This window comes from Lontra canadensis, unplaced genomic scaffold (assembly GCF_010015895.1).
Source record: "Lontra canadensis isolate GAN:19392208 unplaced genomic scaffold, GSC_riverotter_1.0 scaffold3, whole genome shotgun sequence".
Classification (NCBI taxonomy): domain Eukaryota; kingdom Metazoa; phylum Chordata; class Mammalia; order Carnivora; family Mustelidae; genus Lontra; species Lontra canadensis.
Genome location: NW_022630997.1, coordinates 32571650 through 32597458, shown reverse-complemented (window position 1 = coordinate 32597458; position 25809 = coordinate 32571650). Strand labels below are relative to the sequence as shown.

Genomic DNA, 25809 nt, shown 5'->3' with positions numbered 1-25809 from the left:
TTGTGTATACACACCCCTGCTGTGGGCCATGAGGGAGAAAAGAATAAGCCCTCACTCATACCTCCTGTGAGAACCAAGTTCCTGTTTCAGCCTAAACGTGGGGGAGGGTTGCAGGAAGGGTGTATGACAGAGCAGGCTCAGTGGACAGGCTTGAAAGGAATGGCAGCAGTGGGCACAGAAGGAAAACAGAGTGCCAGGGAATGACAAAATTAAAGAATAGGAATGGGTACAATGGGGAGGGGTGGGTTGAAGAAAAGAGAGCTCTGATGAGTGAAGAGTGGTAACCTGTGATCTCCTTAGCTAGTTCCAAGGTCCTAACTGCCTAATGGGCCAAATTTAGATATCACCCCAGAAGCAGATGAGGGTACCCTTCCCCATTACCCTGCTTTTGGGACCTACCTTGCTGATGAGCTCCCCGATCATCCCGTTCCAGGAGGTGTTATGGAGCTGGTGACCATACCTGCCATCGGGGGCCTGGTAAATCTCATATTTGAAGCCCAGAGCCTTGGCCAGTGCATCCAGGACATCTATAGAGAACCCTTTGTAGCGCTTGGGCTGTCCAAGGATGTTCTCAGCCACCATCACGAAAGGCTCTTCCTGAGGACAACAGAATGGATGTTCTTCAATTAAATAACAGGTTATTAACACACATGTTTCCAGGGGATTGTTGGAGCGACTAATGTGATGAATCATAGCTCTAGAATGTTTGAGAGCATGGGCATGTATTTACCCAATTTTCTCCTGAAGTCTGAACATCTCTGTCCTTTTTTTTTAAAGCAGTTTATGGACACTCAGAGCACAGCGGATAGGAAGATCCCTCCAATCAACATATTGATGGAGGAATGGAGATTTACCTGTTCTGTATGATGCTATCCCAGCCTCTGCTCAGAACCCTATAGCCAGAATGACATGATTTGTTTTCATTCCTTTATTTGTGACATTCAGGACTCTGTCCTTAGGAAATACCATAATTCTTCAGGACCCACATAAGAAATGTGGTTACTTCTCATCCAGGATAAAGAACGACAGTAAAAGCTCTATAACATTAGATCGAGAGAAGACGGTATTACATCTATCAGATTGTACTAGAAAATGGATTCTGATTCATGGGAGAAGGTCACACCGTATGTCAAAGGACAGGACAGAATTAAACCTCGCAGTTCCCAAGCCCAAAGCCACATTCACACATTTTGTGCTGTGTCCTGTGCACTCCTGTAGGGCATGTGGTTCTCTGGAAAACACCTCAGCCTTCCCCACCACAACCCTATAAAACTGAACAAGAAGGGGGCTTTTGGCAAACAGCCCCAGAGACTAGATCTCAGTTTAACTGGGGGCCTGGGGGGCTATGGTATAATGCTTATTCTGTGATGTGCACACAGGGGATGCAGGAACACTGTGGCCAAAGGGTTCTAGAGCCAAGGAGATGACAATGTCTGATGTGACCGAGGGGACATTTGAGCCAGGTCTGACCAGTTAATAAGAGGTAAATTGAAAATGTCTCCTAGGGCCCTGGAAAGGTGAAGGAAGAAATTGATAGGAAGATGATTCTAAGGTCTCTTAAAGATGTAAAAATCCATGATGCCAGGACAACCATGCAGACAAATGGCAACAAAGGGTCTTTGTTATGAAGTTTGTGTCACATGGGGCCATCAGGGGAACCGAGGGGTGTGTTCCTCCAAGCAACTGTCTGGGGACACTGGCTATGAGCAAAGCTCTCCTAAGGACCAGCAGTAGGTCAAGATACTGGTTATACCCAGGAACGTGTAGAGCTGTGCCTGCTTGGAAGCTTAGCCGTGGTTCCAGATCAGTAATCCTCCTCTAGAGCAGCCCGGTCACCTCCGGTGGAAGGCGCTGGGGCAGAATCTCCAACATTACTCTTCCTTCAATATTTGCCAAATTATTTGCCATGAAGGCCTTATGAACACTCGAGCCACGACTCAAGATCCCCTTTTCTCCAAACCCAGCATTAAGCCAAACAGAGAGAAGCCTCTAGCTCAAAAGCCTGAATGGTAAACTCCCCAATACGCCCATGATCCTACCAAGACAGTCACCACTTTGAGAGTCAGTCCTTGGAGGCGGCTGCCCATGGGCCTCTCCTGCAGGCTGCCATTCAGGCCCTTCTCTGAGTCCCACGTCGCCAGCTGTGGAGGAAAAAAGGGAGTATGAGGGACAGAACGGGCACCTGTGTGCACCTCAGGAACTCGCTTCTCAAACTGGGATCCTGAAGCAGGCAGCTAGGAGGACAGCAGTCCCTTAAAACCTTCAAAAGAATAAAGGTGTGGCAGAAAGTTCCACTTGCTCCATTAGCCTGTCTGGAACTTGAGGACTTGCCACATCTTTAAAATAAAACCAATTGGTAAGAACTTGTTTCTAGAATGAATGTTTCTAATTTTATTCTGTCCACCCACTGAGGTCATGTCACCGTGTCTCCCACAAAATGTCTTCTTTCTGTAATTACTCCTTTGACTTGCCCAGGCCAGATGGCCCCTTGGGTTCACCCATTGATGCCACCAGGGCAGGATGGGACTCAGCAGGGAAGCGGGTAACAAAGACCCCTTTCTGTGGCTTGTCTTGCACCCTGATGCCTGCTGCAAGCAGGGTTAAGAGCTCCCTGCCTGTCTTCACTGTAGGGCAAATTTGATAGTTTTTCCTTGATATGCAGGTAAGGCCAAGACTACGTGTGCTATGCCATATGCTCCCAGGCCTGCAGAGCCTCTCCCAGAGCCTGATGCATCTCTGAGAGGGCCCCCCAAGCTGGTTATGGAGCCAGTCTGCTGGCTCAGGAACAATAGGAGACACACATATTCTCCAGACTGCTTCCCCTCGCTGCATCTCTGCAGGGCCCGGGGGGAACCACAATGAACTTCTTATCTGATCAGTGATTCTCAATCCCTAATTGGTGAAATGGAAAAAGAAAAAAAAATGCAGATATGAGCCCCCATCTCAACTTAATCAGGATCTCAGCATTTAGGCATGGAGAATTGTAATGCTTCTCCCGCGGTCCTCATTGAGAAACCCTGTTCTTCTAGGTTACTGCATATTAGATTCTCGTAAGAAGGCTTTTAAAGCATATTGGAGATAGGGCCTCGCCCCCAGAGGTTTGAATTTAATTGGTCTGTAGTGGGCTAGATAGGAATATTTCAGCTCCCCAGGTGATTCTAATGCACAGCCAGGACTGTAAACCTCTGCTATAGATTAAAGCAGGGGATCCTCAAACTGTAATATGCACACAAATTATCCAGGGATTTTATACATACTCTCTGATTCTGGGGCCTGTGATTATTCCTGTCTAACAAGCTCCCAGGTGAGGCTACTGCTGCTGATCCAGGACCACCACTGAAGCAGACCACTGTGGGCAGCATCTACTTTTCATTGGAGAAAACCCTCAATTGCCCTGCTTAGGCTGAGCAGAAGAACTATCCCTCCGTTGGAGAAATGTCACCAGGTGTCCTAAAGAAGCCACCAGTAGTGCTACTTAGGGACACGATGGCTCTCTCAGCATGTCCCTAAGCCTTGACATCTGCAGCAAGCTCTAGGCTCTGAGCTTTGACTACCTGGAGGATACTAGAACCCTGAGGCCTAAAGCAGGACTATCAGAATGAGGTACATGATTGTAGAAGCAGTTTTAAAGGAATCTAGAAACTCCGGCTATCACTTTGGACACAATACCAACTAAGACCCACTCCATCCTAAGTAATAGGATGCCTGGCAGTGATGAATGAATCATTTAGTTAAGAGCATGGCCGTGTGCTCTGAGGAGCTCCTCACAGCCACCACCAATTAATTGGAGGGGCACTGCAGGAAAGGGCAAAGTTAAAATCTGCCCAAAGTCCTGTTCAAGGACATCAAAGATGCCACACTCTGGGAACTGGTGTAGTGAGAAGGAAAGCTCATGGCTCTTTCCCCTCTGGGTCTCAGAAATAGCACTGGGACCCAGGATCAAGTCCTGCATCAGATTAAAATGCTGGTCAAAGGGAAGAGACTAATCCAGACAAAAGCTGTTGATTCCTTGCATTTTTTGGACCCTGTGACATGGACCAAGGGACTCATGTTGTGTGTTTGGGCTGCTCACATCTTATTCTCTTAATTGGTTACCCCAGGCATTGGAACTGCTTAACCCTGATGGGTAATCCACCAGAGCACCCCTGGTGGGGTGGTGTTGAGAAGGTCCCTGAACCATCCCAATGATTGACAAAGTCAAAATGAAGGTGATCTTGTCCTCATGATGACACAGTGTTTCAGGTACCAGATATTCTGCCCTGTAGCACGGCTTGAATTCCTAACATGTGCTGCTTAAACCTCTGTGGCGCAGGCAAAGGAGCGTCTCCGCTCTGTGCCAGCACCAGCCTGAGTACGACCCGGGATGGGGCTCAGCTTGGCCCTGAACAAACTTTACCCACTGTCTGTCACTGACTGTGATTGTAGTCAGTCTTGGCAATGGAGAATGGAGGCAGGAAAAACCAGTTGGGATGAAGCCCTGTCCCTGTAGAATTTTAAGCTCAGCTGTGATGCGGGCTCTGTCTCTCAACACCTGCCCACACAACCCTCTTCTTCTAGCTCATTGCCTGGCTCAAGGCAGCAGCCCCCCTGCCCTGGAGGATTGCAACAGCCTCCCCATTGATCTCATTACTCCCAACCTCTCTCTTACAGCCTCTTCCATTGTGCTGACTTGTACCTTTATAATAAATAAACTCAAACAAGAAGGTGTTAATGAACATTTTTGAATGACTTCCCATTTCCTGCAGAATAAATCTTAACACTTGAAGCTTGGCCTAAAAGAAAGGTCTTCCTTATGGAGATCCAAACCTGATGATCAGCCTCACTTAAGTTTACATAGGCCCAGTGCACTCCAACCCCACCAAATCCCTCACCTTCCTCACGCACCTCACACGGCACGCTTTCTCCAGTTCCCTCCAGCCTGTAATACCATCCCTCTTTGGTTGGGTCTGGTACACTCTTATTCATGTTTTGTTTAAATAAGCTTTCAATTTAGAATAGTTTTAGATTTACAGAAGAGTTGTAGAGGTTGTGCAGAATTTGCCCATATAGTCTACCCCCAGTTTTCTTCATTTAAGATGGTACATTGGCATGACGCATTCCTCACAGCTAACGCAGTGTTTATTAGTCCCATGGCCACCATTTACACAGAGCTGAGGTAGAAATAACCTCCACTCTCTTCCATGCTGGACCTTAGTCTGTGACCCTGCTGTTTGTGCTACTTTGGTTTGTCACCTTGTCCCCTGAGATCAAAACCCTTCATAAACTGTCTAGAACTTCAGGCTCTTGGACTAGACCTTGCCTTGATTATTCCCAGCTCAGGGTTTCCAACCTTGCTTTGAACGCCATGTTCTCCTCTTGAAGATCAACTTACTATACCTGGTAAAGATCTGGGGAAGAAGAGAGGAACTTGAAGGTATGAAAATAGCATAAGTTTTGTAGTCGACCGACCTGTATTCTAGTTGTGTTTCCATCACTTACCTGGGTGACCTCAGAAAGCACGTTTGACCGTGGTGCTTAAAATTTTGAATAAACTTGACTCCACTGAGATTCCATTTACTTATCTAAAAAGTAAAATAAGAATACTTCCCTGCCTACTGAACAATTAGGGGCTATTCAAAAGAAAAAAATCATTTTGAAATAATCTGCTATAAAGCAATAACCACAGATTAAAGAATCAGGATATAAACCCATGTGTGCAATAAAAGTCTAATTAGGGTTTTTTAAAAGGGTGGTGGTAAACATGGGAGGAGCTCTGTTAAAATGTAATATGTGAATACAGCCAGGTGGTGGAATTATGAATAATCATTGCAACTTCTTGACACTGTTCTGTGTTTTCAACAGGTTTTTCCACTACTGTCACAGAAAGGAAAATAAGCTTTTGATCAAAATAACTAGCAGGGGTGACAAAATCCTGTCACACGCTTTGTAGGACTAAGGACTGAATAGAGGGGAGTGATCAAAATCGTGTGTCATGACCAGTCTGAGAGTAAGAACCCCAAAGATTCAGACCTCTGGCTGCCAAGAGCTGTGGCCACAGCAGCCCTGTCTCCTAGAAAAGCCAATTACAGGTCCATCTAGCATGGCGTCTCCCATTCTATGATGTCTCCAGGATGATATGGGGCCCGGTACACCTGTTGGGTTTGGAGACAGGGAAGTGGCCACTGCTGAGGTCCAGCTCCATGAAGACAGGACAATCTTTCTCCACTAATAAAGAAGGACAGTAATCCTAAGGCAAAAACCATTTAAATCAAAGTGCAGGTACATGGGGGGGGGGTGGAATTCCTCCAAGCCTGTAATTACCTCTTTTTTTTTTTTTTTGGTCTGAAAGTATTGAGGACTTAAAGGTTTTTATTTTTGTGTGTTTTTGTTTTTTAATACAGACCTCTCTCTCCCTGGCCTTCAGGGCATCCTGTACTCTGACAGAGAAAGAAAAAATACTTCAAAGTGAAACCAAAATTCTGCCTTCAAACACATCAAAGTGCAACCATGTTCCAGGAACCAGGATCCTTCAGTTGGGCAGGGAAGTTTATTATTCCCTCACATCAGCCTCAAGCTGAGCGCCGCAGGCTGAGTGAATCCCCCCATTTCCACAAAGCCTTGTGTTCTTGCCCAAATCTTAAGACCAGAGTAGTAATCCTTCATTTCTGAGTGAGACCATCCCCCTGAACACTTGATACATAAGACCAGAACACAGAAAAAGCACAATCTAATGGACTCCAGTGGACGTTTCTGTTCTTTCTTTCTTCTTCTTCTTCTTTTTTTAAATGGATTCCCAAACTTGAAGCCGACCCAGATTAGGAGAGACTGTATTTGCCTTCCCTCCTGAGGGTGCCTGGTTCTCCTGGTTCAGAACGCCAAGGAAAGAGTTTCAGTCAATGAACGCCAAATGAGACTGATCGGCTTGATAGATGGGAAGCCAGGAAATCCTTTCCCCCATACGAGTCCTGACACTCAGTCATACAGCTGCAGACCATTTCATTTGTACATAAGGGCGTCGGTTCTGACTTCTCCTTGTATTTTGTAGACAGAATGTTGTTTATGGGATCGATGAATTTTATGACCACAGACACCCACTTTTGACAGCTGACCTGTCAAGATCAGTGCCTGAAAAACTAATTTCCAGCACGGTTAAACAAAACGAGAACTGCCACAATTTGATAAGACAGCTCTGGTTCTCATTCATCTAGGAGGTCTGCTCGACCCAGACCAGAAGTCTGGATGCAGCCAGAGGTTACAGCACAATCATCCCTAGAAAGGAGATCTATGGTTTCAAAATCTGATTATGACAAACAACTGTTCAAGGGATCAGCCAATTGAAGAATAAATTTCATAAACCACTGGTCTCGGGGAAATACATTTCCCGAGTCAATCAGGATGTTCTCCATGTTAGCGTTTGAGTTGTGAGATGTGGGGATTTGGGACTCTGTGGCCCTGTCTTTAATAAATGCAGGGTCATTAACCATCAGTGGGATAGGCCTCCTTTGGCAGAATGGGCTTTGTGGTCTATAATCTAGTGACAGAGGTCTCTTAAACTGTCATCTCTTTTCATGGGAAGGGGGAAGGAGAGGAGAGGCAATCCAACTGCTTTACAGCCCAGAGACAGAATATGACAAGTTTCATCCATAGAGCCTCACCAATTCCTGGGGAGGGATTGAGGGAAAGAAAGAAGGTAAGTTTGCTTAACCCCAAATCTCATATTTAACTATATCCAGCAAGACAAAAGATAAATAACCTATAGTCACATTTCACAACTAAGTGACCAACCGCTTCAGTGATGAGCTTACCTCAAGAGAGCATTGAAGGCAGGAAGTGAAGTTTTGATGACCATGTCTGTTATACCTCAAAGCCTTTGCTAGAGTCCAATTTGAGCCATACCCTCACTGACCAGTGACCACATTCAGCTGAGCACACAAGACTTGGCTGGGATATGGGCTTCAGTAGTGAAAGCCACAGTGGATTTATCATCATGCTAGTGCATGGCCTTTTCTAAAACAATAATCCCTCTATTAGCTTTTGTTCCATTGTCCATTTCTATAGAATAGATGGGTTCAGGGTATGTTTCAAAGGATCACATTCCTGGCTGGGTTTGGAGCTGAGGGGGCACCCACATCTTGAACCAGCCTGTATTGGGGCATTCAGCCAGCACTGGTTTCAGATAATCAATTGCCCATTTTAAGGTTTGGCTAAATGCAGGGACAACATGTTTAGACACAAAAAAGCATCTTGGAAACAGAATGTAAGAATGTGAATACAGAATATTATTTATAGCCAGGATTGCTAAAGTAAGGTCTAATTTAAAAGTTCATTTTGGGAATTCCAGTATATCAGGGCCACTAAGGTATGGGCCTTGGGAGAGTGTGATCCACAGAAGATGACCATCAGGTCAGAGGTACCCACTGGACCATTCCTGAAGCTCCAGACATGTTATAACAAGACAAGAGAAGGCCCTCATGGGAATGGGGGACTCAGAGGGGAGAGCTGAAAGTCTCAGCCCAGGACTATGTGTGCAGGAATTGTACATCTGGTGAAAGCTGTACTCCCTTAAAATAAGCCCCAGCAGAACTCCTGTTAAATGTCCAGAGAGCAGAGCCAGGAGAAAATGAAGGTTTCTTATGGCCAGAGAGCTATCACAAATGGGGACTTCATGAAAAACCTTTAGCAAGGAGAGGAGAAAGATACTCCCCCAATGGTGCTGGCGAGGAGGACCAGAAAAACATGTAGAAGTGCTATTGACATTGGCAACCAGGTCATTCATGATGGAGACCATGAACATGCCCCAGTGCTAGCCTCCACTTTCTGAAAGTACAGACACAGAGGACTTGCTGGGCCCACAAAGGGACAGAAGGACTGACTGACTCCAATGGTGCCAGCGATGGAGTCTTTCTGTCACATTAACAGTAAGGGTAGAGGCAATTCCACTCTGCCTAAGATATAGAAAGCAGCAAGACAATGTTTCTTTCATTGTAACAAACCAACAAAAAGTCAGATAATTGCCCAAACTGTATTTTAAAAAATCTAGCCTCTAAGACAGCTGTGTTCACACACTATCTGGTAAACTGATGCATTTCCAAAGACGAGAAGCCTCTCACAGACAGGACACAAGAAATGTTCCATCCTCGATAGAGCATGCAAGAAAAGAAGTCATAGTTATTAACAGTGGATAACACGAAAAAAAGACCAACATTTTACCAGATTTTTAAAGGCCAAGTGATAGTGAGTTTCCCTGGGGGCCCAGACGCAAGGGAGGCTGTACCCACTCATCAGCTCTTTCCTCCAAATCTCCAAGGGGGTGGAATGGGCGAACCAAAGCAGAACAGAGGAACAAAGCAACCAAAAGTTATAGGACAATATGAGATATAGGTGTGTCTATTATAGGACGTATATCTGCTATACCTGAATAAATCTTTTTTTTTCAAAGATTTTATTTACTTATTTGACAGAGAGAGAGATCACAAGTAGGCAGAGAGAGAGAGGGAGAAGCAGGCTCCCTGCTGAGCAGAGAGCCCGATGTGGGACTCGATCCCAGGACCCTGAGATCATGACCTGAGCCGAAGGCAGAGGCTTAACCCACAGAGCCACCCAGGCGTCCCTATACCTGAATAAATCTTATAACTCAATTATAAGATTGAGCAATTTTTAAAAATAGAGAAAGGATTTATTTTTCCAAGAAATATGTGAAAGGATAATATGAACAGGAAACTATGTAAGTGCAACATCATAAGTCATCAGAGAAATTCAAAATAAGACCACAAGACATACGACTAAACCTCACTAGAGTGGCTAATCAAAGACTAACCTTACCAAGTGTTGGTAAAGATCTGGAACGCGAAAGGTGCAGTCACACTAGAAGACAGTTTGTCAATTTCCTCTCAAGTTAAATACACACTCTACCACCCAGCAGTTCCACTCCTAGTTACTTCCCTAGGGGAAATATAAAGTATGTCCATACCAAGGTCAGTAAGTGGGTGTCCTAGAGGCTTTATTTTTTATGCCCCCCAAATGGAAACACTCCAAACATGGATCATGGTGATCAGCGACTGGAAAGACAAAATGTGGCATATTTATGCCACACATGACTACTGCTCAGCAGTAAAAAGCAACAAGCTACTGACCCATGCAACAGCATGGACACACATCACACCAAGTGAATGAAGTCAGCCACCATGATCCCATCTCCATGGCTTTCTTGAAAAGGCAATATTATCGGTCCTGAAAATAGATCGGCCATTGCCTGGGGCCAGGAATGGGAGGAAGGAGTTGAACGCAAATGGGAAGAAGGGCTATGAGGGGGTAAATAAGTAGTCTATGTTTTCAGTGTTGTGGTGATTACGTCACTGCATGCATTTGTCAGAGCTGATCGAATAGTGTACATCTCCAGTGAGTGAGTTTACTGCACATAATCGCACCCAAATAGACCTGACCGACTTGTTTTATACAAATACATGTACACGCGCAGGACATACACACATTGCCAGTGATTTGGAAAGGGATGAAGCCACGTGCTGGAGAGCCAAAGTCGTGGCATTACGGCGCTCATGTCCCAAGGGCATCTCCTATGACCTGCCAGCAAGGATGATGACTTTTAAAACAAGGACGGATGGGAAGGGGAGACAAACCATAAGAAACAAACTGAGAGTTTTTGCGGGGGGTTAGGCGAGCCTGATGGTGGGTATTATGGAGGGCACAAATTGCATGGAACACTGGGAGTGGTGCATAGGCAATGAATTTTGGAACACTGAAAAAAAATAAAATAAAAAAAATAAAGCAAGGATGGTGATAGGATACTATGACTGATGTTAGTACACTTGTGTCATCATTTTCGAACTAGGTGAAGCTAAGTAGGTATCAAGCAGCCAAGAAACTACCCACCAATCTAGAAGAACTGAATGTATCTTTATAAGAGTTTAGGAAGAACAGAAGTGCAGTTTTGCCTTTGGATAGCTTTTTAGCATGTGGGGAAAAACAGATTTCCTAACATTATATGTAGTGTGATACACCTTTTTAATGCTTATTTCTTTTTGTGCGATGGTACAAAAGCATACCCAAGACAAAAAGGTAGGTTTAAGTAGCTTCTTCTGGCCTTAGGTAGGGCAATGGGACTGTAGGAATGTTATCTCTTGCACTAGACTCTCCCGTAATGTTTGAAATGTTTTACAGAGAGGAAGCATTGTTTTTATAATCAGAAGAAAAACAATAAGGCTACTTCCCTTTTGAAATGGCACTGCCAACTAGCTTGTAACTATAATGTTGATTTTGTATCTCTAACTGTTTTAGATATATTGGTTTTGTCTCTCGAAATATATGGTACATTCTAGTAAAGGCAGTGTCTGCAGCAAGACAAGCCAGGCTGAAATTCTGGTTCTTCCACCTTGGGTGCTGAACACCTCTGGCAAGTGACTTGAATTCGCCATACTCTATCTCTGGTCTCAAGTGTCCTTATTTGTTATTAGTTACTAATAGACATTAGTTATTGTCATTGGCAATATGTTCTTTGCTCTCCGGTTTCTACTAGGCACAGGCCCATACTAGCAGCTTAAAGAACTCTTGCCCATTAGAATTGACTAGAATCAATGGCGATATACACACTAGCTACACTATACATCATTCTGAAAGCTGACAAGATACCTTCTGACAGCCCGCACTAGGAGCCCTTGCAATATAAAAGCAGGTGTCTTTCACTAAACTCTCTAGAAATTTTCAACTCTTCCTCTCCCTACAACATTCTCCTCTTTCTTTGTTCTCTGACTCTGAGTCACCCTTTAAAGGTCCCTCCTTGCACCCTACCCTGAGAGTAAGTGGCTCCCTTGCTGGTAGAAATGTTTTTCATGGTACATTAAATTCCATGTCTATCCATTCACAAATATACTATCTCTCTTGTATGGCAGAGATGATCTGTTCCTCATGTCAACTCACTCAATAAAATGTTATTGGAAAAATTAATAAAATTGATCATGACCTGGGCACTCCCTCATTAACTGGTTGGAATTTCATGCTTTTCTCAAACTCAAGCTACCAGGTATGTCATATCTCTTAAGCCCTGAAAAAGGCTTTCTTAGTTAGCACTGGTTTATTTATGATGGTTGAAAGTGCCTGGGCTGGATTTTTTCTTTTGCATGGTTTTGTTCTGCAAACTTACTTTAAGACTTTGAGTCATGAAAAAGTGTTAGTAAAATGAATGATTCAGAAGACATTTTCTAAAACCCACTTTTTGTCTTCACCTCTAGACCCTTGTTACACAATGTGTGGTCCATGCCAAGTCACCTGGGAACTCGTTTAAATCCAAGAATCTTGGCGCCACCCCATGTCTACTGAGTCAGTGTCTGAATTTTGATAAGAATCTTAGGTCATGCATAGGCACAGTACAGTTTGAGAAGCACAGTTTCTAGATCTTGCCATCATTATTTCTTACCTGGAATCGTTATAAGCTGCTTTTTACCTAGCTCACAATTCCTCCCTGATCTGTGTGAAACTCCACACAGCAGCCAGAGTTTCCCTTTCTTTTCTTCTTTTAATTCTCCTTCTTAAAATTCTCAAGTGGTTCCTTGTTAAACTCAGAGTAAAAGCATATATCCTTTTCATGGCCTAGAAGAGTCTCTGAGACCTGGCCCATACCTGGTCTTCAACTTCATTTCAGGCCATGAGTCCCACTTTGCTCACTACACCCCATAGATGCTGACTACTCTGTAATTACTCTCTCAAGCTAACATCTTTTCTGCCTCAGGAACTCTGTGTACATCCTTCACTTCTGTGATAACTCTTATCTCCATCCTTCACATCCTGTGGTTGGCTCTTTCCCACCTGGCAGGTCTTACCCACTGAGTTATCCTCTCAATAAAGCCTCCCAGATCACTCTTCCTAAATTCTCAAGTGTTCAACTCTCTTTGCTATTTTCTTTATGACTCTCAAATGTCATAATTTCTAAAATCACCCTCCAAGATAGAAATTATGTTTGTTTTGCCTGTTTTTGCTCAGCATCATCCATTAAACATCTGATACAATTTCTGGCCTACAGTGGGCTCTTGACAAGCTTTTGTTGGATAAACAAATCAATTAATAACCTAGGTTAGAGGTCAGCAAACTTTTCCAGAAAGGGTCAGACAGGAAATATTTTAGTCTTCTTGGGCGATACGGTCTCTGTGGTCAATCACCCAACGGGGTGTGGTTGGATTCCATTAAACAAAATAAGTGGCAAGCTGGATTTGGCCAAAAAGGCTATATATACTTTACTAATCTCTAATAATTGACACCTCTATTTCTCTTATTCCCTCTATCTAGAATGTTTTCCCCTACAACTGAACTTTTAAAAACACTATCCTTCTTTCAAGATTTAATTTATCACTTAAAAAAATGTGTAATTGTCCTGTTTTCATGTTATTCCTCCAATCAAAAGTGGCAGATCCTCCTGCATCCTTAAAGCCTTACGCTTGTCCCTTTTTCACAGCACTGACTACATTCAGGTTTCCTTGGTAGTTCCTGTAGCACACTATATTTTCCAAAGACGGTTGTGACAACATTTCCCATCCCACCTGCTCTTCTACATTGTAACTTCACCACCTCCTATCAAGAAGTGAAGTTTAATTCCTCTCTTAAAGTCTGGTCTGAATCTAATGTTACTCTTTGAGGTAAGGTTAAAAAAAGGCCATGAAGCTTCTACCTGCCTCTTGAGTTGCTTGCTGTAAGAAAAGGCTTTTCCACATTGACATTATTTACATGTGGGACCAGATAGTTCCTTGTTGGGGGGAGGGGGGTGGCCTGTGCATTTTAGGATTTTTTAGAAACATTCCTGACCTCTACTAAACAGATGTCAGTAGCCTCTCTCCTTGTCCCAGAATAACAACCAGAAATATCTCCAGATATTGCCAAATATCCCCTGGGGGACATAACTGTCTCCCATTTAGAACCATTTATCTAGGAGAAGCCAGCTGCCATGGAAAAAGCTCAATACCCTGAAAACACATGGAGAAACCACTTGAAAAATCACATGTAGGTATTCTGGGCAACAGTTCCAGATGAATTCAGCCTTCCGGCTACCACTGCCAAAGTGCTAGACATGTGAGTGAAGTCATTTTGAACCCTTAAGATCAGCCCATCAGCCAGATAAGTAGCATCAGGTGATCTCCATTAATGTTAAAAAAAATTGCCAAGCCAAGCATTGAACAAATGTCTGACATGCAGAATATATAAGATGTAAGAATTTTTTTGTTTATAAAAGTAAATTTGAGGACATCTGTTATGCAGCAATAATAACTTGAACAGAATTTGGTACCCAGAAATGTGGTGTCACTACAACACACATATAAAGTATATAGAATTGGCTTTGAGGCCACATAGCAGAGGAAACCTAGAAGGGCCTTGAGGAGTCTTTTAGTTGGAAACAAAATGTGCCCCACGGGGACAGATTATGAGAGTTTAAAGGAACACAAGGAAAATATTATTGGAAGCTGCAGAAAAGAATACCATTGTAATATAGTGGCAAAATATTTAGCAAAACCATCATCCACAAGAATAAGAAAAACAGAATATCTACTTAATAAGCTAGTAGATCTGGATAAGAAAGTATCAGGCAAAATTTTAGAGTATTCTCTTTTCTCTTAGATGCAAATAATCCTGTAAGCATAGATGCATAGATGATTCCTGGATGAACTGGAGAAGGAATTCTGTTTTCAAGCAAAATTTAGGGTAAATAGATAGAAGCCATGATTTGTTGGATTCAGAAATGAAACTTTCTCAACCCCAGGCTCTTCTAGCAGAAAATTCTAGAATAACAGAGGTGCTTGAAACAAAGAACAAATCCCAGAAAATGTGGCCCCAGGAAATCAAGGGTATGATTACAACACCCTTTCTTAAGGTCTTAGAATTACAGGAGAGCATCTTGTAGACCTTTCTGAGAGATCAATCTCTGCAATCTGTAAGGTGTGTGTCTCAGACTTTCTCTGTTAGACAACAGAGCTTCTGAAGCCTCATAGTAGACCATTAGGGAGCTCCAGATAGAGACTGGCCTGACTCCAAGTTGTGGGCATGGTTTTCATCTCATGTAGTGAACAGGCAATAAACTTCATAAGAAGCCACATGATTTTTAAAAGAAGTGTAACAGCAGAAGCACAGGCAGCTCAGACCGAATGGGACAGAGGGGATGCAAAAGGAAGAGAGACTGGGGTAAGAAGCAGCTATGAAAACTGTTCTGCTACAAACACAGTATACATTTTATGGAAACGTAAGGATGACTCAGGAGGCAGAATCAAGATTCGAAGGAGATCAAACAGAGAATCACTTCCAGGATGTAGTCACAGGCCCTAATTAAGGAGCTAATGACATAAGCCCAGGTGGATGAGAATGGCTATGGACCAGTGAACACTCTGTGCCTCCTCTCTCCTCCCTCTCTTATGAATGGGAATGTTTATTGCAGTTATACTATCAAGGTCTTATCTTTACATATATTGAGTGTTCAGCGTCAGACAACTTGTCTCTTTAGACTGAGGTCTTCGGATTGTGATGAACTATACTCGGAGAGCCAAATCCACAAATCTGTACCAAGGAACATCATCCTTACTTTGACCTGATCTAGATGATAGGATCCTGCGCTTTGAGCCAATGACATAATGGAGCAAGGCTCTGGGGTCTAAAGGAAAGGAATGAGAGTATTTTTCATGTAAAGGGGTGTGGATCATTGTGGCCAGAGGAAGGAATGAATCTTCCAGATGGTGTGTACCCAGAGGAACAACCAAATCATCTTTATCATATGCTTTTCTAGAACATGGCTTCACCATTTCCTCATCAACATGTGGAGCCTAAACCCTCTCCTCTCCCTTGAATCTTGACTTATTTCATGTGTAATTATGGTGGAACTAACACTGTGTGATTTCAGAGGCTACATTATAAATGGCCATGCAGTAACTACTTGGTTCTGTTGTGACACTTGTGCTGGGGGAAGTCAGCTACCATGTAAGAAGTCAAGCAGCCCTGAGGACCATACAGTGAAGAGTCCATATGTAGGTGCCCTGGCAGATAGTTCTATATGAGCTCAGTCTTCCATCATCCCTGCCACAGTGTCATATATGTGACTGAAGCCCTCTTAAGCTCCCCAAACTGGTCCATCAGCACGCTGTGTCCAACTAAATGATCTCGGTTAATGCACAAGGAGCAAAAAGTCACCCAGCCAAATTCTACTCCAAGTCTTGACCTGCAGAATCTGTGAGATACAATAGAATGATTGTTGCTTGAAGACACTAAATTTTGAGGTAGTTTGTTAGGCATCAATAATAACAGTTTCCCAAGCATTGTCCTCATGATCATCCTACAGGAATGGCTGGATCGCTGCTCTCTGCATTTTTACAGCATCCAACAGATGGACTGATGGCATAAGGCAGGTGAACTAATTTATACTCCACAAAGCACTGCCATGCATAACCATTCAAGGGCTACCAACACTTTCTGAGTGAAGGAGAACAGGAATTATTATCCTTGGTGTTGCCAGTGGAGAAACTGAGGCTCAGAGAAGTTGTTGTGGGTCTCTTAAGTAGTCTGGGGAGGCTGTAAACTCTAGACTTCTGAATCTAAGTCCACCGGACTTCTTTCGTAAAATGCTTCCTTTGCACACAGTAGGGTCTACACAAGCATTAGTTGTTTCATAAAGATAGAAAGAAAGAATGAATGTGCCCATGGCTGTTAATTTTGATGGTAATGGGATCTCATCTGGACTCTCAGGTTACTGATGAGGCACTGAACCCAGGCTTACAAAGGCTGACACCCTTGAGGTCAGCATTTTGCCAGCTTCCATTCTCCTAAAAGTTTATTTGATGTTCTGTGAACCAGATCATTACACCGGATAGCCTGGAAACCTCACTGGCCTCAGACCTCGTTTTTCCTGCCCCTGGCTCTTAGCCCCATACTTTAGAGGTCTCTCCAACTGCACAGAAGGCAAATGGACTCTCATTCCATTAGCACTAGAGTCAAAAAATTATTCTTACCCAGAAAATGTATATTAAGAGTAGCAAGAAGAAAGCTAAAACCTACCCCTGAAAGTGACTGTATATATAACCTGGGGGTGATATTAAGAAATAGGTACCAAGAGATGGAGATTTCATGTTATGGGGGATAGTGAAAGCCTGGAACTGCTACAAAAACCAAGCAGGAGAAGAAAGATGGCTCTTTCCATTTCTAATTTTCCCTTTCATAGCCCATAATCAGAAAGTAAAATGATACTGGCTTCTATACCAATGATTCTTATTTAGATTATACATGTAACTCAGATCTGAAGGTAGCCAAATAAAGAATCTTTACTTCCACAACAGTGAAAACAGAAGATGATCAGTACTTGACTTTGTAAAATTTGGAGGGAGCTCTGCATTTGATGAACTTCAAGGCTATGTGCAGGGAAATAAGTCACAGGAATGAAAGACATCTGGCCATCTTGGCTGTGTGTGGCTAAAGGCTGGCAACTGAGGGCACCTCTTTCCAGCCTCCACAGACTCTGGACTCACAGCAAATAACTTGGTAAGGACATTTCAGAAAGGACATTTAAAACTGAATTAAAAAGAATAGAATGGTATAGAATGTTCAGATGACTCCTTATTGACGGAAAGGCAGTATAGTGGATTATACTGTAGTATGGTTGAAAAACTTGCAAATCAAGGGTATGATTGCTAGAAAATATTATATGACCTTAGTCAATAACCTTGAATACCCTCTGTCTCCTTGTCATCACCTGAAAATTGGGAGTAGGAATTTTTTATATCTACTCTCTCTCTACTAGTGAAACCATGTATGAAAAAGAGGGTTAAGAGCTATAAAATGGAACAAAAAGTTGATACTATATTAATAATACTAAAGCAATCATTATCATTAGCAGAATAAATCTGGACAGACTTGAATTTGAATCCTACCTCAATCATATGCTAATTAAGATCATGAGCAAGCTACTTTTAAGCCTCAAGCTTTATTTTTTTAAAAAGATTTTACTTATTTATTTCAGAAAGAGAGAGTGCACAAACAGTTGGAGAGACAGACCAAGAGACAGGGAAAAGCAGGCTCTCTGCTGATTAGGGAGCTGGATGTGGGGCTCGATCCCAGGACCCTGAGATCACGACCTGAGCCGAAGGCAGAGGCTTAACCCACTGAGTCACCCAGGTGCTCCAAGCTTTACTTCTTTAAAGCAGAGGATATAAGAGCACAGATGAAAATCCACCAATGTCTGATCACTTCCATATTTCTATCCCTAGATCAGCATTCCTGGACTCCCCACTGTAGTGCTCAGATTTCCACTTGACATCTCCACTTAGTACCTAAGAGACAACTCAGAGTCAAAAATCTCCAAAACATAACTTTTGATCCTCAAACTCCCCAAATAAACAGCATGAGCTCATCTTTTGCTTTCTTCCTTGTGTCTGTGACAAGCACCATCATCCACCCAGTTGCTTATGCCAAAGGTGGCAGCGTCATCTTTGATTCTACTTCCCATGAAAAAGCCATCTGCTTTTGACTCTGCTTGTAAAACATATCCTGAAATTGAATCATCTCTACCGCCACCTCGCAAATCTCAACCACCATTATCATTTAGATCAGTGAAAGCACTTTGTAACATAACTGGAATCCCTATTATTCCTTAAGTTCATGGTTAGGCTCATGACCTGTTCTTATTTATCAAATATCAGTATGTTCCCCTAAATTTCTCAGCCTCATTTCAGTGAGGTCTCCAGGCCACCTCTAAGGAACATCTTCTCCATGCAGTGACTCAGGGATCCATGCCCCATCTATCCTGTGATTGTACCTTCTTGGCATGTGACCTCCATGACACCAATGAAGAGATGGAAAGATAAACACACAAACAGTTATACATGCTGGACCAAAAGTAAGAATCTTTTTTGCAAACATTTCATTTGTTAGAACTCAGGCACAGGGTCTCATGACTCATGCCCGGCTCTCTGTAAGAGGCAAAATCAAGGATGACTGAAGACTGCTTAAGCAACCAACTTTGTATGACCAAGAAATAAACTTATGATATCAAGCCTCTCACAGTAACACACTCCAGCTTACCCCAACCAGAGCCCATCCTCTCCATAACAGGCAGTGACATTTCAGAGACATAAATGATTTCATATCACCCCTTCATTTAAAAGGCTCCCTGAGCTCCCAATTAAAATAAGATCCAAGCACCTAAGCATGACCTATTCTCCAAGATCTTGTCCTAGCTTAGTTCTCCCATAGCATCCTACCACTTCCTCCTCGTTATCTAAAACTGCCATGCTGGCCTTCTTTCTGTTTCTCAAACATTCCAAAACTATTTCTAGTTTAGAGCCTTTGTACATGTTCTTCTTCTAGAAGCATTTTTACCCTGAACTATTCTGAGTTGGCTTCTGTGCATTATTTAGTCCTCATTTCCTTGGAAGGGATTCCTTGCCAATTCTGTCCAAGCAGACTCCCCTATGAAGTCCCTCTCTATCCTGTTTTCTTAGTTCATTGCCAAAGAGTATGGATGGCTATATTATATTATCCAACTTACCTTATTATTTTAATCACTAAAATTTATATAAACGTATATAGTGTATCTCCCCTCACTGGAATATAAGCCACATGAGGACAGAATACTTTTTCAGCAGTAGGCTTACCACTTATTAAAATGCTGGGCACAGAGCGGGCACTCAATAAAAGCTAATGATTATTACTAGCATTATAACAAACAATGCAGAAACATGTGCCTACTTTTATAGTTAGCTGAATTCCAACAGGAACATCTCTCCCGGTGCAGACAGGTGACTGGAGTGTGGATGTGGAGGAATCCTAACATAAGATCATGTGCAGCTTTCCCTCACCTAAAATTCAGAGAAGGTTTGGCTCTGCTCAGAAGGACATGACTCTTGAGACCAGTATCAAGTTTGGGCATCTCATCATCCATCATGATTGTTTGAAAGGCATGATACTCTTATGTCAAAAACAGGGCTTATGCCCTGGTCTTGCAGACAATGCCTTACAACATAAAACATTATTAAGAACTGAAAAGAAAGGAAGCCAGTAATTTTATGGGGGTAAAAACCCCCAATAAATAACTATTTCCACAAAAGACAATATGCAGTTACTTAACAAGCATGGGAATGTGTCCAATTTAATATCCCCCCCCCAAAAAAAACAAGTTGTAGTGATATGCTATTTTTTGCTTATAAAAAACATTTTAAAATAGTAAACGAGCTGGTGCAGTTATGGTAAAATGAGTACAATCATAATACAGGCTACATTGACACTGTGTGAAGGGTACTTGGCAGTATCCATCAAGAGCCGAACAAACGTACCTCTTGACCAGTCATTTCAATTCTAGGGGACTTTCATAGGGAAGGAGTTCTATATACAAAAGGCAAAAAAAATAAAAAATAAAAAATAAATAAATCCACAAACATGGTCCTCAGAGAAATAAATATAATGGTGAAAATAAATAAAAATGGAAACTTTAAAAGTCCATTATATGAAGACTGTGAAGTAGTTATGGTCTGCCCCCAGGTATAATATTATGTGGCATTAAAAGTGATTATTAGGGGGGCACCTGAGTGGCTCAGTGGGTTAAGCCTCTGCCTTCGGCTCAGGTCATGATCCTGGGGTCCTGATATCGAGCCCCGCATCCGGCTCTCTGCTCAGCAGGGAGCCTGCTTCCCTTCCTCTCTCTCTGCCTGCCTCTCTGCCTGCTTGTGATCTCTCTCTGTCAAATAAATAAATAAAAATCTTAAAAAAAAAAAAGTGATTATTAGGGATTGTAATAACACTAGAAAATATGATCCTAAATGTTGGGTAGTCATAATGAGAGAGGAAATCTTGTCACTGTTGAAGAAATGTGTAGTCCGTAGAAATAGAATGTTCTGTGTCAGTGGGTTGAGGGGAAGCCCTGAGAGATAAAGGACAGGAGATGAAGCAAGGTTCTGGGTGTTTACATTCTTACAATCTCAAGAGAGAAGGGAGCCAAGAGTGGACCAGAATCCAATTAAATGGAGCAGAAAGTCTGAATTGCAAAACCACCTCTTCTGGTTGCCGGGATACAAGCCTCCTTCTCTGGATAATGACATTATAAATGGGCCAAATCACATGCAAATGAAGCGAGCAGATACTGGAGAAGAGAGAGGTTGGCTCCAGGAAGCTCTGCTTTGGGGCAGGTCTGGGGAAGTTTGGGAAGGGTTTGTGCAGGACACGAAAGGTGATGTTGAGAAGACACAATGTCTCATTCCACCTGTGAATATGCTGCTATCCCAAAGCTGGAGAACACCAGATCTGCTGTCACTCCCACCAAGGTGGTCCCATCACAGCCTCGGTCCACACACACCTGTTGAGTCTGTGCCTTTTGTTACAAAGGAAACCTCAGCTCCTCAGAATGGTACAGCTCACTGTCCCCAGTGGTCATTGTAGATAAGGATGGGGAATCACAATTACATGATTTCAAAAGAAACAGAAAAAAGTCAATGATGAGTTTATATTCTTATTACAACAATATATATTTAATTATATATATATGGTATGTGGTATGGGGATATATATTACATAGAGAGACAGATATTGATACAAAAGTTAATAATAATTCCTTTAAGTAATGAAATTATTGCTGATTTTGTTTCTTTAGAATTCAATGCATTTTTGAAACTTTCTGCAATGAGCTTGACCGGCTTTTACAATAAGAAAAATAAACTGTAATTTTAAATTGGGCCCTGCTTTTATGCAAGAAAGCTCAGTGTTCATTGGCAGAGAAGCCCAGGAATAGCGCTATGCTAGTGACCAGCTGAAAGCTATCATCCTCACACTGACACTAGCCAGCCCACTCTGGCGGGACTGAGCCACAGCAGCCCTCCTAAAACAGCCTTTCTTTAATTCACATTCTTTAATGAAGCTTGGAATACACAAACTGTAGAAAGAGTCGATGTGCCCCTTGAGTGTATCTTTATGATCCTTGTAATTGGTACAAGACCAAAGCACACACAATCCCAGCACTCAGGCCCTTTATGAGCTAGGATTGTTGGGAAACACAACCCAGGGCCAGCACTGAGCTCCTGCTCTTGGAGACACACTCCAACTGGACAAAGTCCAGAAATCTCGACCTGCAGGTGCAGGGTAAAGGTTGAGATATTTCTAACCACCTTTTCCAAGGTTGGAAAGGCCTTGAAGGTAACTTCATGTCAGGGTCTCCATACTTCCTGGATGCTACTCCTTCAGTGAAAGAATGTTAACCTCAAAACAATATATGAATACTTAATTATGATGTGTAAATATAACATATATAATATACATTGTACAAACATATTGTATATATTATAAACTATATATAAAGTAGAATTCCACAAGTAGAGTTAAAGATGTACTACTTATTGTCAAATGTCTTGCTGGACTTGATAGATCATATTATCATTAGGGAATATTTCAAGAGTCAATAAACACTTAAGGCGAGGCTCATTATTAACCACCTTAAATTTAATTTGTTATCATAAATAGACAACTTGGAATTTTTTAAAGTCACTTCCTGTAATATCAGAATATGCTGCCATTGTTTTCACTTCCCAGTATGGCTGACGGCGAGCTCAGCTTTAGATCTGGAAAAACAGCCACTCTGCCATTTTCATGTTGTTAGCTGTGTTTGCCTTATTAGTATTATCCTTAATCTGTAAATTATTAACAGGTAACTTTTAAGCCATTTTGCCCTCATTCTCTAAGGATTGTTTTAGTTATAAATTTGGTATTATCCATAAATCCCTTAATGGGCAAATATGAATGACAGTATATTATAATTTACTGAAATCAAATAAAAACTTGGGTACTCTGGCCAAAACCATCCGTGTTCTGAAATCCCTCCTTTTTGCTTGGGGTTCCCCCCATGAGTGCTGCCTAGAGTGTCATCCATGGAGAAGTGCTAGCCCTCAAACTGTTTCCAGTCCTCAATGAAATAAGCAGAGAAACCAAAAGAAAGTGTGTATAAACATCTAGCAATTTGACATATTATGCTGTGTAATCTAATATAATCGAGAGGGAGGGGCCTGTATTTTGCATGTCTTTTATTCCATTTTATCTTTTCGGGGATTGGTTTTATTACACTCCATGAAAATGTTAGTTGGTGGCCAATCAAAAATAAAAACGAGTCCCCCTTTATTACACATAGTGGAGAAGCAGTGCCATGTTGATCCGTGGACAGATGGATATGTGGATAGACCGAGGGCAGCATCAGGCACAGAGGCAAGGCCAGGGCCAAGGCCGAGATTGGTCGGGCTGCCCAAGATACAATAAGCCACCTTTAGATTCAGACAGTTCATTAGTTATATAGACAGAGAAAGGAAGCGTAGCCGAATGTGCCAGCTCCTGGGTCTTTTTGCCTCGCAGCAAAAATGGCAGCCCTGGGACAAAAGGGCGTCCATGACGGGTCGTCCCAGGAACTGTGGGGTACCCTCCCACTGGAGAGCCAAATCCTGACTTCAGTGAAGCAGTTTCATACCCCACAGCTATACCCAGTACACAGAAACCCCCATAATGCATCACAGCCCGAGAAGCAATGAGAAACCATCTCAGGACAGCCCCTGGAAGAGATAAGGAGAACAGTGGGAGAAGATCACAGCAACGGCTCCCAGGCCTCCCTTCATCCCTGTTCCAGGAGGACCCAGAATATTCCACCAACATATGTGTAAGCTGCAGGTACAGCCAATCTCCAATCGACCAATGCCAAGCCACGTAATAAATATTGTAAAGCTTCATTTCCTTCTCAAGTGTTAGGAAATTTAAAAAAACCTATAAAGAAATGTTCTAATTTTATCCTCTATCTTCCTGTGGTCTATTTCGCTCATGAGATCACGATCGAGTGAAATCCCCATGTGACATCAGAACCCACCTGACAGCAGCCTCTGTGACCACTTAGACACTCAACAGGTGGAGGTGGAGGGAGCTCACTTCCGTCACGAGGGATATGGTATTAAAGAGTGAGTAGGATTTCCCTGGTCAGAGAACAGGAAAAGGTCCCTGCTATTTAACGAAGGGCATTGACAACATCATGGAGGTAAGAGAGAGCATGCAGAGAACGCCCCCTTCCTTCCAAAAAAGTTTCCTTGAGTTCCATCCTGTGGACCAGAAAGGAGCCCACAAGGTATAATGGAGGGAGGTTGTTCTTGGGAGTCAAGCTCAGGTTCAAATGCTAGTGCCCCTCCCCCACTTACACACTGTGTGATCTTGGGCAAGTAACTTAGCCTCTCTGCTCCTTCACCTGCAAAATAATCAAATAGCAGAAGAGTGACTTAGGGGATTAAGGTCAGCTGTATATGAAATAACTGGCACATAGGAGGTACTAAACTTCTTTTTAGCACTGTTAACGATTTTTCTCAAACTGCTTGGCTGTTTCGGAACCAATCCAGTTTTCCTGGCACAGGACGGCCCTGCTGGTATTTGAAGCGGCCTGATCGTGCACCTGGGCGGTTTCAGGCTTTTCTCCTGGGCAGTTCCCATGGGTCCTTATGAGGCATGTTTCAGAGTGGCCCTTTGCCAAACACAATCCAATTTTACTTCACCGGTTGGTAGAGGAGCACCTAGCAAAGGACCTAGACTCCAAATCTGGTCGGACCTGGGCAGGTGTTTCATTACATACTGCAGCCAAACAACCGCCCAAAACCTGGTGGCCTAAAGCAGCTACAATGTATTCTTTCTTCTTTTTTTTTTTAAGACTTTATTTTTTTTTTTCTTTAGAGCAGTTTTAGGTTCACAGCTAAATTAAGAGGGAGGCACAGAAATTTCTCCTATACCCCTTGCTCCCACACACGCATACCCTCCCCCCTTATTCCATCCCCCATCAGAGTAGCGCATGTGTTACAACTGATGGATTCCATCAACACATCATAAACACCCGAAGTCTGTAGTTTACTTTTGGGTTCAATCTTGATGTTGTATATTCTGTGGGCTTGGAATAAATGTATAAAGACATTCATCCACCATTATAGGATGACATGATAGTATTTTCACTATCCTAAAAATCCTGTGTGCTCCATCGACACCTCTTCTGGTTGCCGGGATACATCGACCCTCCCCTCCCCCCACCAATAATCACTGAAAACCAGTGATTTTTTTTTTTGTTTGTGTCCATACTTTGCCTTTTTCAGATGTCATATTATTTCTAACAAGTCAGCGGGCTAACAAGGCTCACTGGCTGTGTTCAGCTAGGGAACAACAGGGGGCTGGGAGCAGTGGGCCCTGCTCTCCTGTGGTTCCAACCCGGGCTCCTCCAGGGGTGGCCCACCAGGGCAGCACCCAGGTGCACTAAGCAGAAGCCAAGTAGCCTTCTGAGACTCTGAAACTTCTACAATGTCACTTGGGTGACTTTCTATGGGTCTCAGCATGTCACTGGCCAGTCTCGTCTCCTAGGGGAGAGCAAGAGACTCCCTGTCTGGAAGGAAGGGGCAGCCAAGGGCAAATGCCAAGGGCATACATACTGAACTGAGGAACCTGCCACCCTTAGCCTAACCCAGCAGGGGACGGTGACATTCTTACCCTTCGGGCTCTGGCATGTTTTTTCTGCACAGGTCCACCTGGGCACTTAGTGCAGGAAGCTCAAGGCACAGCAGACCCCAAAACACACATGATGGGGGCTCTGACCCCCAGATCCTTCCAAGGACCCATCCTGGCGACCTGGACAGGGAAATTTCTGACATGACCTCACCCCAAATAACACAGGCCTCTCCCTTGGCCTGGGGCCTCAGCCCCTCATCCTAAACAAGGGGATGGTATCCAGACTTCTCAGAGCCCTTCCATGCCAATGCAAGGACACACCTTCTGAGCTGGATATGCCTGGCAGAAGCTCTGAACTTCCCTCACTGTGTT

At 43.1% G+C, this 25809-nt stretch overlaps 1 protein-coding gene across 4 annotated transcripts in view; it reads right to left on the bottom strand.

Annotated features, from left to right (window-relative positions):
• GRID1 (glutamate ionotropic receptor delta type subunit 1) overlaps positions 1-25809 on the bottom strand; it is a 680604-nt gene that overhangs the window by 111285 nt on the left and 543510 nt on the right. For all 4 annotated transcript variants that reach the window (XM_032838417.1, XM_032838432.1, XM_032838424.1 and 1 more), the window contains exons 9-10: positions 2040-2141; positions 400-597 (exon numbers count right to left, since the gene is read on the bottom strand). In XM_032838417.1, coding sequence (XP_032694308.1) covers positions 400-597; positions 2040-2141 — 300 coding nt within the window. The remainder of the gene's footprint in view (positions 1-399; positions 598-2039; positions 2142-25809) is intronic.